This window comes from Fusarium proliferatum, assembly GCF_900067095.1.
Source record: "Fusarium proliferatum ET1 genome assembly, contig: FPRO_scaffold003, whole genome shotgun sequence".
NCBI lineage: Eukaryota > Fungi > Ascomycota > Sordariomycetes > Hypocreales > Nectriaceae > Fusarium > Fusarium proliferatum.
This window is the reverse complement of record NW_022194792.1, coordinates 1,510,252-1,526,337: the sequence shown is the minus strand read 5'-3', so window position 1 is coordinate 1,526,337 and position 16,086 is coordinate 1,510,252. Positions and strand designations below refer to the sequence as shown.

The following is a 16,086-nucleotide window of genomic DNA, read 5'->3' as shown; positions in this document are numbered from 1 at the left end:
TTCACGCTGACGGCCGGACAAGGGTCCCGCGGAAAGGCCTTGGGCCGTGGCGCAGCCAAGCACGGGCGACAGCAGGATTACGGTTTTGGCAGCTGTTAAGTGTCGTCGACCAATCACAATTATGCTCGTGTAATTGATCAAGACCAGTTAGTCCAAAGGATGCATGGAGTCGGCAGGGTATAACCAGCTGAGGAGAAGATGTTTTTTGGTCAAAACATGATGGGTCGAAGCGATCAAGAGCGTAAAAATCGGAAGGTTAATGTATAATCTATCATAACATGGTATAAAACGATTCGCTACGTCAAAGATAATCACGACCCAGAGCACCCCAACCTCTAGCCCTGCCCCTCACAAGTCCCATATCGTCCATGTTGAGGATTCCAATACCATTGTCTATCAACACCCTCCAGGCGATATCCCTCACATTCGGTGGCTTTGAAGGCGTATCCCAGTACCGCGCCAACAGGCCCCGAGCCTTGGCCTGCTCAATCTGCGTCAACGCCATGTCAAGTTCTCTTGACGGCGGTGTGTCCAGTACGCGCTGGAAGTTTGATCTGTAGAGAATAGCGTTCTCGAATCTCGTTGATGCAAAATATGAGTTGGAGCGGTTGAATTTGTATGTAGGAGGGTTTGTTGAGAAGTCATCGTCCATTGAGACAAGGCGCTCAAGCTTGGCGTCCCAGAAAATGTCGCGATGTGTAGAGTTCATAGCCAGAACGGACTCGAAGGGAGTGTTTCCGGTTCCGACTACAGTGAGAGGTCGGATGATTCTCTCTGTGCCGTTCCAGAATGTCAAGTAGCCAAGGTCTCTCAAAGGCTGGAGCTGGGCGTTTAACGCATCGAATGTTTCTGGGCCAGCTGTTTTGAGATCAACGAGGAGCGTGACGGTTTGTTTGGGTGCCATTTCGAAAAAGCCTTGCCAGTCATCATTCTTCACTCCCGCGTTCCGTGCCTCCAACATGCGCTGGAGGGGCTTCAGATACAATCCCTGTAATGTTCGGTGAGGATTTATGCTCAATCGCGAATGCGCAACGAAAAGGTTGCCATGTCGTAGATGAACATCTGCTTCGATGCTGATGCACCCAGAGCCTAGGGCTTCAAACAATGGGATATGCCGTGTGTAATCATTGTGCGAGTGGATCGGTATAGGACGAGCGCTTCGGAGGAATGATTGATGGTTATCGTCCCAGATTTCAGGACTGTCGTGACTGAGGTGGCCGAATCGTAAATCGTAGGGATCGTTTGGTATACGGACCATTCCCGTGCCGAGGCGGGTGATGTAGATTAACTGGCTGATGGACCTGCATACCCATGAGCAAGGACCCTGAAAATGGTTGGCGAACGACTTACAGTATGAGCAACAAACCCGTAGCATACTTGAGCCAATTGGTCCTGACATGTCGCACAAAAATAACCCTGGGAGGATGTCTCCTCACAATAACCTCCTCCGACGAACTCGCATCATTGTAAGTAAGCCTCGACTCCATGATATATCCCTCGCGCAGAGTCTACAGTCTCTCAAATGCGAGGAACGAAAAAGAGGGGTCCAACGGGGTAATAATTATACCCACCACGGCCATCTCAACAGCGCTACCGAGTTTCAAGGGATTTAGTGGTTAGGCACTTTTTCTCGGGTGCTACCCGACCAGGTTAGTTGCGGTGGGCAGGTTTACGCTTCCACCAATAGAAGCGGCCGAGATTGGTCGAGACACGTTCTGGACCTAAGGACCTGACAACGCCGCGGGTTTTCTCATGTCACGATAGTGCCATTTTGGCGCTACCGTTATACGGCTGCGCCTTTTGACAAGCGTAAGCACGGCACGGTTTATGTGACGGGATAGGGGCCATGGAGGTGGCTTTTTTCTCGTTGGTGATTGAGTTTGCTGGACGCGTCAACCGCGGATGGAAGGATTCGAGGCAACAGAATAAACACCAGGGAGTTTTTGGAAAAGGTACTTGAGCCTCAGCTGAGACAACGTGGTTTAGACGAGTATTCTCGGAGGTTTCTGTTTCAAGCTGCTCACACTAGACACGTTAGAATCATGTTTTTTGTTGGTGCAGCTCCCGGGAATTCGGCACAACGGCCTCTACGTTTGGAACTTTGACCTCCGACTCGGACCCGGAGTTGCATTGCACTCAGTCGGAGCGCCAGTTTTCCGTCGGCAATTGGGCTTGTACGTCACGTCTCTGAGTACGTTTGACGTTTAACTTTAATTGAAAGCATCACAAAGCTTCTCTCGTCGACATAGAAGAAGAAATGATCCTTCTCCTTCGTCTGTGATGATCCTGCAGGGCTGTGCTCGTAAATCGCTAAGTTCGCCCAAGTGGGGCGACCCATGTAGCACATCATGGCTGTCACGGCTTTGGATTTATTTATACGAAAGCTTATTAGAGATTCGTCCGCCCGCGGAATGCGTCGTGTCAATCTGTGAAAGGGATGCTTGGAAAAGACCTTGCGGCTACGTCATCTCTGATATGCAACGTCGTGATGTAATTTTACGCGTCTCGATCTCGCTCTTTCATTTCCTGTTTCGGCCTGGCTCACTTGAGCCGTCGAAGCAAGCCATGCCAGCTTTATTCTCTGTGAGATCTTGTGGAACCGGAGACTTTGATATCATGTCAAGATAAAGAAGTCATTAGAGCCGGGTCCATCACCTGAACAAGACAAAATGAAATGCTCTACGTAATGCCGCTGGTATGCAATACATGTCGCACGTTACTGTAGAAATAGCAAAGAACATAGACGAGGGACGCAAAGGCCACTGTTCTAGGGTTTGAGATAATATATGCCATTATGCTATTTACGTGATTATGTTTTTCTCATCAAATATTGGTCTGGCTTCACTGTATGAGACCAGCTCTGATGTTGTTTCGGAGCAAAGCATAAAGCTTCGGCTTACCCTGTAGAGCTGTCCTTACTGCGGAGTCGGGCAAGGCCAAAGTGTTCTAGACTCCACGGAAATTAGTTTCTCCATCTCTTGCGTGATAGTCTAGAACAGCGAAAAATATCTCAGGCGTTGGACGGACTCATGCAAAGCGTTGAACTAAAGAGTCATGGTCTGATCACCTGCCATTTCCTGTCACGAGTAAATCGGATCGAACCCCATATATCATCTGGAGTACCCCGGACCCCATCCCATGCAGAACCTCGGCTTGTTATCTTATCTGATCGGATCGGGAAGAACAAAGATGCGGAATGTCCGTCGGAGTTTATGCCGTTCTCGGCGTCATTGTTGACAATCTTTTGGAGACGAGATCGCGGCACAGTTCAAGCACAGAAGTGTCAGAAGTTACAAGAAAATAGTAACAAATATTCCGATATACTTCAGACCACAGAAATCTAATATTGCACGTTGTCATGACCTCTTTCATCATCTATCAACGACCGACATACCGAGGCACCCTCTAATAGCGTCGTCGTCATGGTCCACTTTTTAAAAGAGCCGAGGTATCCAAGTCTTAGCCTCATCGATTTTCCGACATCGCTTGGACCGAGCGACGCCCCATAAAGTTCAAACTCCCCTTAATCTAAACATTCCATCATCAACCTCTTCTCCTCCCTCTCTCCAAAATCCGGGGTAAAACCACATCCACATCAACAATGCCTCCGCAGAATCCAGACTGGGTCAAGGCCCTCAAGCCCTCCGGCCCCCAAGGTTCAGAGCTTCTGGCCCAAGAACGCGCCAAGTCTGACATCAACGTGGACCAACTGGCGGAGTTCCTCTTCACAAAAGAAGTCCTCGAGAGGAACGACAAGATTCTCAAGCTTCTCCAGGCTGATCCTGTTTTTGACAAGGAGCAGAACTACTTCAGGGGGCGAACAGATAGACTTGAGGCTGCGCTTGCTAGAGGTAAGGCTTTGAGGAGATTATCTGTGAAGCACAACTGGAATGATGAGGAGCATCACGCCGCCAATGATCTCATCAGTGAGCCTACGCCTTATGGTCTTCATGCCACTATGTTCTTGAAGACGCTTGAGGAGCAGGGTACACCGGCGCAGCATAAGCTTTTCCTCGAGAAGGCGAGAAACTATGAGATCATCGGATGCTACGCCCAAACTGAATTGGGTCACGGTTCTAATGTTCGAGGTCTTGAGACCACTGCTACTTGGAACCACGAGGACAAGACCTTTACTATTCACTCGCCTCACCTCACAGCCTCAAAGTGGTGGATCGGTTCTCTGGGCAAGGCTGCCAACCACGCTGTCGTCGTCGCGCAGCTTATCCTTAACGGCAAGCCTTACGGTCCTCATCCTTTCGTCGTCCCCATTCGCGACATGAAGACCCATGAGCCTCTTCCTGATATCCACGTTGGAGATATCGGTCCCAAGTTCGGTTACAACACCATGGACAACGGCTTCTTGCTCTTTAACAACGTCAAGATTCCCCATGTCAACATGCTGAACCGCTTCTCTGGCGTTGACCCCGAGACCGGAAAGTACATCCGTCCTTCGAACCCAGCTCTCATCTACGGAACCTTGACTTTCATCCGATCATCAATCGTCTTCCAGTCCGGATCCGTTCTTGCTCGTGGTGTCACCATCGCTACCCGTTACTGCGCTGTTCGCCGACAGTTCCAGGACCGCGATGCTGATGCTAGCGAGACCGGTGAAAACCAGGTTCTCAACTACACAATGGTCCAGCACCGTCTTCTACCCCTTCTCGCTTCTTCATATGCGCTGTTCTTCACTGGCCGCGCTATGATTAACCTCTACAACGCCAACCAGAAGCGCATGGCTCAACGCCGTGATGCTGGCGACGCTAAGCGTAAGCCTGGCCCTGAGGAGCTCAGCCCCGGCAGCGATCATCTTGCTGATCTCCACGCCATCTCCTGCTCCCTCAAGGCCTTTGCTTCCACCACCGCTGCTGAGGGTCTGGAAGTCTGCCGTCGCGCTTGTGGTGGCCACGGCTACTCCGCCTTCTCCGGTATTGGCAGCTGGTACGCTGATTATCTACCTACTGTCACATGGGAGGGTGACAACTACATGCTTACCCAGCAAGTCGCCCGGTATCTCCTCAAGTCTGCCCGCGCTGTTCTTGCCGGCAAGGCTCCCGATAACGGTATCTCGCGGATCTTCAAAGAGTTCATCCGCCGACAGGACATCGGTGCTGCTTTCGACGTCCTCGACAGCGATCAAGATCTCGTTGATGCTTTCGCTTGGCGCGTGTCTTTCCTGACCTTTGAGGCTCTTAAGCACCGAGATGAGGAGAAGCAATCCTGGAACAGCCTCCTCATCGACTTCTGGCGTCTGTCTACCGCGTACGCTCAGTACCAAGTCGTCAAGAACTTCCACGAAGCTCTCCAAGACGAAGCCACCAAGAAGTCCCTCGACCCCAACACCCTCGCCATCATGCACAAGCTCTTCGAGCTCTTCGCTCTGCATAACCTCCAGAGCTCCGCCTCCGAGTTCTTTACCAGCGCCGCCACAACAGTGCGCCAAATCCAGCTCGCTCGCACAAAGCGAACACTCTCGCTACTCGATGAGATCCGACCTCACGCCGTCAGACTCGTCGATGCTTGGTCATTCCCTGATTGGCAACTTGACAGTGCCCTTGGTCGTTACGACGGCAAGGTCTACGAGGACTTGTTCCATCGTGCTTCTGAGGTCAACCCTGTCAACGACATTGTGTTTGATCCTTATCCTGAGTCAGATGTGCTGTTCCGTAAGAATGGCAGTGGTCCTAAGGCGAAGTTGTAAGAGAGCGCTTGATACCTGTACTCTAAAATAGTATTACCTAGTCTTTTGTATTGTTATTTATATATAGATAGAAGAATATTAGCCTGCTTATGCTTATTTTCGATCCTTGTTAGTGTATGATGATCTTGTCTATGCCGTGTAAGATTGGTCTTGGCGATCATCTCCGTGGACATCTCCGTGGACATCTCCGTGGAATAAGTGTGAGGAGCTGTCAGCTTGCTGTCCGCGGAGCTGAGCCTCTGCACGGTCTTAGTATATCGGCCAATCAAATGTACAGTGTATTTGCTATACTGGGACTCAAGACTTGTATAAATGCTTTTCGATTCTCTTGCTACGATTGGAAGCCACATACTAACACATACTCGTCACCTCTTTCGCCATTTTCATTATATTCAATATGCGTCGAACCATTTTCTCCATTGCTGCTGCAGCGCTACTGTCGCTGGTGCAAGGCAAGCTTCAGTACTTGTAACTATCCAAAGCTTTGATGCTAACAGACTCCAGCCCAAAACAACACTGCTCGTAACATGACCGAGCCCGAGATCATGGAGTTCCTTGAAGGAATAGCCGATGGATCCCGGATCTGGCCCGAAGCACCTCTGTACCATCGCCCCGAAGAGTTGAACCTCGAGTACGAAACCGTGACATTCCCATCAGAGGATGGCGTGCCTCTGGAAGGATGGTTCTTCCCATGCAATGGATCCGACAAGATCATCATCATGAATCATCCTCGCCTCTTCAACAGAGCTGGTCTTCCATCCCATATCGAACCATGGAACTCGTTGACTGCTCCATTGGGAAACAATATTGACGTTAACTTCATCCCTGACTACAAAATTCTTCACGACGCTGGATATAATGTGCTTACCCATGACTTCCGAAACTATGGCATGAGTGGAAGGGGCAATAATGTTCTCTACTCTGGAGGACGTTACGAATCTTATGATGTCATCGGCGCTCTTCGCTATATCCGCAAGCGCAATGACACCAAAGACATGACCATCGGCCTATTTCCAAGATGCATGGGTGGAAGCGCAACCTTTTTCGCCATGGGAAAACACCCTGCAGAATTCAAAGACATCCGGACCATTGTCTTTCCTCAGCCTATCTCAGCCAACATGAGCAGTCGGGTAACTCTTCAAGCTGCTGGCATCGACCTTGACTACCTCAAAGAACTAGACGATATGGTCTACTGGAGAACATCTCTTCACCTGGAAGAGTACTCTCCTATCCCTTGGGCCAGGAACGTCAAAATCCCGACATACATGTTCCAGGTTCGCAATGATCTTGCGACTCATTGGTCGGATGTTCAGGATGTCTTTGATGCTATTCCTGCTAAGGATAAGGAGCTTTTCTGGATTAATGGAACGACTAGAAGATGGGACGGTTACTTGCACTTTCAACGTCACCCTGAAGCGATCCTCAAGTGGCTTGAGCGGTGGATGAACTAAATTCTGGATGCTTGTGATTTTGAACTCAAAATTATTTCTACAGTTGCTGTGTTACTCTAGGTATTATCTGTTCTCTATATAGATAGTCATACATATTAGTCAAAGCACACAGTGTCTAGTAAGATCCTTGAATTCAATGCAAACTGCTGTATCAGTGAGAGCGATGATTATGCTATGCTACCTAGTGTTCTGCATCGAGCGTCTGTGAAACTCAACATTTGTTTCACTGTGCTATCGCTTCACTCGATTTACCGGCTATTCCTCACATAGCTTAGTTTCGGCTAGGACGGGATGACATCGCGAATTTGACTGGTTCGTTGCCACCACATTTACACAGCAGCAGAAATGCTACTAATTATAGCACGACTGAGCTCCAGGCAACTCTCCCCCCAACATATTTTATGCACCGTCATCCTTCAAACCCCAGGCGTAATCAACAACTCCTCGCTCCTCAACTTCAGCATCCTGGATCAACTGCAACACAATGACCACCGACAGACAGCCTGAGATTATCTTGTACGATCTTGCATGTATCAAGAACACATGCTTCTCGCCCGTCGTTTGGAAGATCCGCTTGATGCTCAACTACAAGGACATTCCTTACCAGACCATCTTCCTCGAATTCCCCGACATTGAGCCAAAACTGAAGGAGCTGTAAGTTAATCGACGAATGAATCAATAAAATCCTTGATCCGCTTGTGTCACGAGCTGACAAACGAAACCAGCGGCCTGGAGTCTCACGATTCCAGCTCAGGCTCCCCTCGTTACACAGTCCCAACAATCCACCATGTGCCCACTGGTAGATACATCATGGACTCACCCGCCATCGCCGAATTTCTCGAGTCAGTCTATCCCGACCCTCCACTCCCCTTGAACTCTGAGCTCGGTCGCGAGATTGAGACCAAGGCCCGCGGCGCCGTCGGTCCTGCATTCCGCATCTCCGTCACGCCACGCGAGAACCTCATCCTCTCGCCACGAGCTCAAGAGTATTTTCGAGCCAAGAATGAAGCTCGAATGGGATGCAAGCTGGAAGACTTAATGAACTCAGAGAAAGAGGAGAAGACTTGGCAAGGTGTTGCCGACAAGATGAGCGAGCTAAGTGATTTGATGTTGACGAACAAGGACAAAGGGCCATTCCTGCTGGGTGAGAAGCCGAGTTACACTGATTTCTTCATTGCTGCCTCGCTCCAATCGGCGAGAACTATTGATGAAGAGATCTTTCAGCGCTGTACTGTATATCCTGGTTTTAAGGCTATCTACAAGGCTTGCATTCCTTGGATGCAGAAGAAGGATTAATTAATAGTCTAAGTTTGTAAAATCTTAATAAGATAAACTTTATATAAAATGCTTAATATTCTTTTTAATAGTATTGTTTTAATAGTATTATCTTTATAGTATTATCTTTATAGTATTATCTTTATAGTATTATCTTTATAGTATTATACTTATAGTATTATTCTTATAGTATTATTTTCTTAATATTAAATATTTAATAGTATTTATATAACTAACTCCTTTAAGTTATTTTACTTAAATTAATACTTATTTACTGGTGTAATAGCATCCCTGCCCTCTAGAACTGCTACAACATTCTCCATAGCCAGCCTCTCAAACCCAATCGACGTATCAAGTGCACCACCAGCAGTATGACACGTCAAAGTCGCATTCCTCATCTTCTTCAGCCTCGAATTCGGTCTCGGCTCATCCTCAAACACATCCAAGCCCACTGCAAACAAGTGTCCAGAATCCATAGCGTCAGCCACAGCCTCTTCGTCTACCAAGCTCCCGCGCGCAACATTCACCAGCCGTGATCCTTTTTTCATCTTCGAAATTTCCTCCCGACCGAGGATCTTCTTCCCGCCTGCGCCTGGTGCAGCTATGACGATGCAGTCGGCGATGGCGAGCATGTCTTCTAGCTTGGGGTAGTTTGTTGCTTCAATAGCTGCTTCTTGTTCTGGGGATTTGGGGAAGGGGTCGTAATATGCAATGCGCATACCGAGAGCCTTGTAAGTCTTGAGAGCAATCTGGTAGCCAATGTTGCCAAGACCAATTATCCCCAGTGTATGACCGCGTGGGTTGAATGCTGTAAGTTGGGTATGGGCATGTGCATCTCGAAAGTCCTCTTCACTACCTCTCGCAGCCATATTACTCCACTGCATATTCCTAAAAACGGAAATGATATGGTAAAGCGCCATGTCAGATACAGCCTCCGTCGAAGCAGCTGCCCCGTTACAATAAAGGATGCCCCTTTCGGCCATGATGTCAACGTCAGCCCAGTCATATCCAGCACCAGCTGATGCGTAGACCTTCATGGACTTGGGCAAGAGTGGAATCAGCTCTTTGTCCCAGCGTCCCATTTCCCCGCCTGTGATCCAAAAGGGCCGCATGACAGCTTGAAAATCACCCCATTTGTTCTGGCGAAGAGCTTCGAGGAAAGGACCCCGTTGGCGTTCTTCCGCTGAGGGGCGGATGATGGTGAATTTTGACTCGAGCTGTTTATAGAGATCGTGGTTGTACTTGATTGGGTCTCCGATATGGAGGATTATAGGCTTATCGGCTGAAGGCATGGTGAGATCTGAAGAGGCAATGTCTGAAGGTTGGGATATGGTGCTAAAGAGAGTCTTCCCGTGTTTTGTCAAAGAAGGTATATAAACGACACCAACACAAGAACGTAACAGTCATCTGTGGATTAATATCGATCTTCCTTCCGAGCTCTCCATATTCCCCGCGTCTTACTTCTCACTTTTTCCTTTCATGCAGGTCGGATGTCGCCATTACTACCTGAACATAACCAATACAAAGCGTTCATCTCCTCGGCTCGGCTACGCGCAACAAACGGCCCTTCTAGTGCATCTCACTCTTCGGATAACGGCTCGGAATGCTGTTGGATTGGTTCAAGTCGAAGATCTACATGATTCATGGGGTTACGTTGCAAGGTTCATTTCCCCGCTCGTCTTGGTTTCCCCAGACTAACTCCCCCGTACCCCAGGTTCTAGTCAGATAAATCTCGGCAAGAAATGCGAAGACTAGTCTGAGCAGGTTGAACAAGTCAATAAATACACCTGCAGAGGTCTCTCAATTTTGTTATTTATCAGCGTAATTTTGTGATCATTTTATTACCGGTTGTCTGTCATCATGGCTGATGTCAAAGAGACAGGCGAGGAACTCCATCTGGAGACTCTTGGTGGAGAGACAGCTCACATTGAGGACCGCGGCACCAAAGAGACAGCTCTCGTTCGAAGAATCGACAAGAGAATGATGCCACTGATGATGCTTCTCTGTAAGTACTGACTGCCTTAATCACATCAACAACAGCTAACATATCATTTAAAGACATTCTCAACTATCTAGACCGCAATAACATCGCCACAGCCCGTCTTGGTAATTTCGAAGAAGACATCGGTCTTGTGGCCGAGCAATACAACACCGTCATTAGCATCTTTTTCGTGGGTTACATCCTGACTCAGGTACCCACCAACATGATCCTAAACAAGATGCGACCGTCGATCTTTTTGGTATGTTTACGAGTCAAGTGTTCTGTAGGCATGATAGACAACGATGCTAACTTCAATTGGTAGCCTTGTATCATGGTCTGTTGGGCTACTGTTAGTGCTTGTACGGGTGCTGTGCAGAGCTATCATGGTATGATTGCGTTGAGGTTCATCCTAGGATTTGTGGAGGCACCGTTCTTTCGTAAGTTGATCGCTTTGATGATATACATTGAACTGACTGAATCAGCTGGCGCCCTGTTCCTGTTTAGTTCATGGTATACCAAGAAAGAACTCGCAGTTCGTATCTCGGTTCTCTATGCAGCTGGTCAGATGGCCGGTGCATTTGGTGGCCTTCTCGGAAGCGCCATCATGGCCGGTATGGCCGGTAAAGCTGGCTTAGCCAACTGGCGATGGCTCTGTATGTCAATCTATCTAACCTTATACGTCCCGACTAACAACGGGCTAGTCATCATCGAAGGCTGCGCTACTTATCCCGCAGCGATTGTCACATACTTCGTCGTCCCAGACTACCCAGCAACAACCGCCTGGCTCAGCGATGAAGAGCGCCGCATCGCAGTTCTTCGTATGGCGGAAGATGCCAGTAAGGAAGACGATCGAGCTGATGTATCAGCTTGGGAGGGTGCTAGAATGGCCTTCACTGATCCTGCGCTGTACATGATATGGATCATGCAGCTTGGTCTCAACACAGCAGCCGCCTTTACAAACTTCTTTCCTACTATTGTCAAGACTCTGGGTTACAGCTCGACTATCACTCTTCTGCTTTCCGCCCCACCATATGTGTTTGCTGCGGCGCTGGGTATTACGAACTCTTGGCATAGCGATCGCGTTAATGAGCGTTGGTTACACGTTGTTTGGCCACAGATATTCTGCAGTATTGGGTTCATAATATCAGCCGTGACTCTCAACACGGCTGCTCGATACATCTCGACATTCATGATGATGTCAGTCTACGGATCCTTTGGCTGCATCTTGTCTTGGGTGTCTTCGTCTTTACCGCGTCCATCCACAAAGCGTGCTATCTCATACGCTGTTGTTAACGCGGGTTCGAATCTTGCGTCTATCTACGCATCATACTTCTATCCTTCGTCTCAAGGCCCGCGATATTGGCAAGCAAACGTCGCTAACGTAGCGTTCAGTGGTCTTTGCATTGCTATGGCGACTATTCTGAGATTCTTCCTGGCGAGGAGAAATAAGAAGCTGGACAAGGCGAGGGAGCATGATCTCCAGCATGAGGGTACTTTGAGTGGTAGTGAAACAAGGCTGCTTGCTGAGAAGTGGCAGTGCGGAACTGAGTATGTTTTTACACTGTAGATGAGCTAACGTCGATGGAGTATAAGACAAGCCAATCGGCCTCTATCGTCTTCTAATTTTTAATGGGCACTAAAGTCACCGCTCCATTGACTTTCTAAGATATTGCCAAGAAAAGATTATCATCATGCCAGCCATGCCGCTTTGGATGCCGGATACTTAAGCCTGCTAAAGAAGGCTTACTGGCAAAGAGTTCAGGCTCTTTTGGCGATTCATTCTGTTACCAGTACTATAGAAAACCACAGAAGACATTCCGTTGTAATAAGACCTAAAATAATCATCAATCCCCTGATCGTGATGGACTTTCCTGGTGCTACAGATAAGGGACCAAAGAGTATTAACCGTCTTTTATTACCTCACTCAGTGCACTGGAATGTTCCACCCTGACTTGGGCCATTCTGCTGGAACCTTTCTCTATTGTTCCAGAGCAAGTGAATCTAGGTTGTATTCTGAGTAACCCTCAGGCAACTGGTGGTTCCAACGAGTATGCCTCTATGCTGAGCATCGTTCGACCTTGGGGAAGGGCTACTGCCCAAATCTTCTGGAATGCAGTGACGGGGTCTTGGATTGGTGTTGTGAGTGATGGTGTTGTGAGAACGAGAGGGGTCAGGAGATGCAACATTCTTTAAACTGGTGCAGCTGAGTAGACGTTAGAAGTTCCTTGCAACGTTATACACATATTTATATACATCCCGCATATAACAAGGCAACTACCTGCTGGGTTCAGCTTGAGTGTAACTTTCATGACAACTTCTCGCCGCATCTTACAACATTTCGACACTTACACGTATTAGCAAATGCGGAAGTGACCGGCCTGGGCTGACAAAAAGCCGGGAGGAAAGGCAATTATAGGGCGTAGATACTAATATAGAATGTCAGATTTTCGATTGACTCGCCTGTTGTGTGCTACTTCTTTTATCCTTCCGCCACTAAGACCGTTTCATGATCGAGGAGATGGGATCTGTAGCTAAACGGGTGAAAGCAGAATGAGACTGAGGGAGGAAATTCTAGTCGTGATAGCAAGTGCCATCTAATGAAAGCCAAAACAAGCAGTTCATACAGCTAAGACTGGAAAAAGTTCAGGAGGCAATAACGAAACACACGATGAACTTGATCAAAAGCAGCAATAGGTTCTATGCCGTATAGCAGAAGAGGATGAAAAGTACCCAATGCTAGCGGGTAATAGATTGAGAAGGTGGTTTTAGCTGATGGGAGACTTGGAAGGGCCACCGGATATTGAGGATGCGATACCGGATGGTGCCGAGGTCTTCGGCGTTGATGATGGAGCTAACGACACCGATCACACAGATTTGCTCGAAAACTGCCATGGGGCATTGTTCCATTGGAGTTTACTGCAGTCAAATCTTCAGGTACATTGAATCGAGGTGCGACACTCGGGGGTGGAGAAGAGAGCCGTCAAAGATAAGTAATTAGTGACTACTATACTGGAAACCTGTCTGCGTGATGAAGTCCCATGTGGAGCATGGTTAGATTGACTCGTAACGGCGCCAAGAGAGTTGCGACGCTCTTTGTGCTGGCCATGGGCTGATGGAAGCGTAACGAGAAATTCTCTAGAGCCAACGGAACTAAATTGGAGGCCACTTCATGTGTAAATACTTAGTCGAATGGCAGTCTGTCGTTTTGCGACTCATTGGTTTAGAGGCGGATATCGCATCAGCTCAGGCACCCGCCTCACAATTGCCTCAAGTGGCTCAACCTCCGTCATGCCTAGACCTCGTAGCTATCACGAACCAATCACGGTGTCTGCCTTATCACTCGATTTCCTGGTCGATACCGAACCCCCACAAGTTGAGAAGGCTAAGAAATAGTATTCATCGGGTATCTGTCTATTGATCTGGGGATGGGTAGTGCCGTGCTTAGCTATTTCTCCCCGCAATGTTGTTGCGGGGTGCATATCGAGAGTTCAAACGCTTCCGCCAGAACAGCTCCAGTTCCAGCGCTGAATAATTGGTGAATAGGCTATTGTTTCTGTCGCACATGCTTCAGGACTGGGTATCAAACGTCACATGTGGTGAAACTAGTATTACTAACCATGACATGATGGTTGGGCCTTGCCTCGAACGAGAGACGATCTGAACTCTTCTCAGCAGTGTGTTACGGTGCACGTTAATGCCTCGGCTGTTCCCGGTATTATTTTTACTGCTGACATGTACAGCGTGGGCAAGCGACAACTGCGCTGTACGATAAGAGCAAAACCAGGCACAGGTTGTACTGCATGCCGAGTGTCGTAACTTCTTAGGTAGGTTGCATTCTTTCCGAAAATCCATCTCCTCATCAGATCACAAAAGATCCCTGTATCTCGGCGCTCGAATCTCGATAACCATTTGCTTTTTCCCTCGAATACCAAGAGACATCATCTCATATTTATACCTGATACCAATAATTCGTCTCATACGATGAGCATCAAAACATGAGCATCAGACGTTGTTTAACCTTGTCGATTAAGCTTAAAATGTTTAAATGAGCACGGCTAAGGCGGAATTGCCAGACTTGGCACACCTTACGCTATGAGGCGATCGCTGTGGGGAGGAGGAGAGGCCGCCAGCGCCTCGTCGTACTGGAGGGCCAATACTTGGCCTGGACAGACACCGCTATGATCTCATGTTGCTTGGCTTGGCATCGGCTCATGATCAGAATTCACTTTGCGTGTGACGTTGCGTGGCTCTAACCTCAGAAAGCCCACTTGGACGCTTTTTTACTGCCGGGCGGCGGGTGAAAAATTTATACCGACTATGAAAGCTGGCTGATCCTCAAGCCTTTTCACTGTCTTGACCTTTGGTGTTTCTTCATTCCAACCAAACTTGAACACAACAACTACTCTTATTACATATTACTTGCATTGATCAACGTATCCGTTATGGGTGTCCGTATCGCTACGCAACAAGACATCCCCGCGTTGAAGGAGATCATCCTCAGCGGGCTGTCAAATGATTCTGTCTGGCTGTACTGCTACCCCTCAGCAGGCCGTTCAGAAGCCGCCTCAAATCATGTCGAGACGGTTCTAAAGAGGATCATCGACGACAACAGCAAAAATTGGCATTGCTACGTAGTCGATGCTCCCAAGACTCACGACCCCGTGTCCCTTGCGATTATCCAGTCGCTTCACCAGAACGAAGACGATGGAAAGGGCGTCACCGAACAGATCCAGCGAGGTAACCCACTTTTCTGCTCGTTTCAGTGATGAAAATTCGCTAACCTTAAATTTTACAGTGTTTGGACTGTCGGAAGACCCCAGCAACGGCGAGAGCAAGACGGCTAAGAGAATTGCCGCACTGCAATCAGGCATCACGCAGACTCAGCAGACGTACCTCGCCCGCTACGACCAAGTTATGTTCCTCCATGCCGTCATCACGCATCCCCACCACAAGCGCCAAGGGTACGCCAAGACGCTCTCCAAGCAAACCCTGCAGGTAGCGCGTCAGAAGGGCGCCGTCGTTGCAGCCCTCGCCAGCCCCTTCAGCGGCTACGTCTTCTACTCGGGCACCAGCTTCTCCAACTGCGGCCGCACAAAGGTCGAGACCGACAACGACATCGAGAACCTCGAGCTGCAGATCATGGTGTGCACCCCGCCCAAGCCCCTCGAGCAGAGGAGGAGCTCCATCATGGACTTTTGGGGAGGGGCTAAGAAGGCCTCGCCCGCCGGGAGCAGACGTGAGTCGCTGGACCAGGGTCAGGGTGCCACTGGCGAGAGGCGGAGCTCGTTCTTGGATATGTTTAGCTTTGGTGGCCCCAAGACTCCCTCTGCTGTTGATGATGATACCCGCCGAAAGTCTCACGCCTAGATGAGGGACAGCAAGATTTTTGTTTGAAGTTTATTATATGGATCGCCATAGAACAGGTCTTTTCTTATGTACTTACCAACGAGCCATGATCTCAATACGATTACAGTCCCAAATCCACAATCAGTGTCAGCAAAAATACAGTGGTGGACCGTGCGTGACTGTAATGATTTTCAGGGCTCAATCATGCATTTTGCGTATGCATGACAGCGCATAATCAGCAACTTTTCGCCAATCGCCGTCAAGGCTTACGCAGCTTCAAAAAATTTACCAACTGCTGTCGCTCTCCAGAGGCTGGCATTGTTGTACGGTCTCTG

The 16,086-nt window shown here is 48.7% G+C and overlaps 7 protein-coding genes across 7 annotated transcripts; 5 read left to right on the top strand and 2 right to left on the bottom strand.

Moving 5' to 3' along the window:
• Positions 1–301: 301 nt before the first annotated feature.
• FPRO_06577 (uncharacterized protein) lies at positions 302–1,487 on the bottom strand (the record flags this gene model as incomplete). Its single annotated transcript, XM_031228494.1, has 2 exons — positions 302–1,301; positions 1,351–1,487. The coding sequence occupies 2 exons, from the start codon at positions 1,485–1,487 to the stop codon at positions 302–304; spliced, it is 1,137 nt and encodes a 378-aa protein (XP_031078825.1).
• A 2,114-nt stretch (positions 1,488–3,601) lies between these two features.
• On the top strand, positions 3,602–5,698 carry FPRO_06578 (uncharacterized protein; the record flags this gene model as incomplete). The annotated part of the gene is made up of 1 exon (XM_031228493.1): positions 3,602–5,698. One exon carries the CDS (start codon positions 3,602–3,604, stop codon positions 5,696–5,698), a length of 2,097 nt encoding a protein of 698 aa, XP_031078824.1.
• A 527-nt stretch (positions 5,699–6,225) lies between these two features.
• On the top strand, positions 6,226–7,149 carry FPRO_06579 (uncharacterized protein; the record flags this gene model as incomplete). Its single annotated transcript, XM_031228492.1, has 1 exon — positions 6,226–7,149. One exon carries the CDS (start codon positions 6,226–6,228, stop codon positions 7,147–7,149), a length of 924 nt encoding a protein of 307 aa, XP_031078823.1.
• A 484-nt stretch (positions 7,150–7,633) lies between these two features.
• On the top strand, positions 7,634–8,445 carry FPRO_06580 (uncharacterized protein; the record flags this gene model as incomplete). The annotated part of the gene is made up of 2 exons (XM_031228491.1): positions 7,634–7,803; positions 7,875–8,445. The coding sequence occupies 2 exons, from the start codon at positions 7,634–7,636 to the stop codon at positions 8,443–8,445; spliced, it is 741 nt and encodes a 246-aa protein (XP_031078822.1).
• Positions 8,446–8,684: 239 nt separating this feature from the next.
• On the bottom strand, positions 8,685–9,716 carry FPRO_06581 (uncharacterized protein; the record flags this gene model as incomplete). Its single annotated transcript, XM_031228490.1, has 1 exon — positions 8,685–9,716. The coding sequence occupies one exon, from the start codon at positions 9,714–9,716 to the stop codon at positions 8,685–8,687; it is 1,032 nt and encodes a 343-aa protein (XP_031078821.1).
• A 568-nt stretch (positions 9,717–10,284) lies between these two features.
• On the top strand, positions 10,285–11,972 carry FPRO_06582 (uncharacterized protein; the record flags this gene model as incomplete). The annotated part of the gene is made up of 5 exons (XM_031228489.1): positions 10,285–10,429; positions 10,483–10,664; positions 10,728–10,842; positions 10,888–11,058; positions 11,107–11,972. 5 exons carry the CDS (start codon positions 10,285–10,287, stop codon positions 11,970–11,972), a joined length of 1,479 nt encoding a protein of 492 aa, XP_031078820.1.
• A 2,875-nt stretch (positions 11,973–14,847) lies between these two features.
• FPRO_06583 (uncharacterized protein) lies at positions 14,848–15,772 on the top strand (the record flags this gene model as incomplete). The annotated part of the gene is made up of 2 exons (XM_031228488.1): positions 14,848–15,142; positions 15,201–15,772. The coding sequence occupies 2 exons, from the start codon at positions 14,848–14,850 to the stop codon at positions 15,770–15,772; spliced, it is 867 nt and encodes a 288-aa protein (XP_031078819.1).
• Positions 15,773–16,086: the final 314 nt, after the last annotated feature.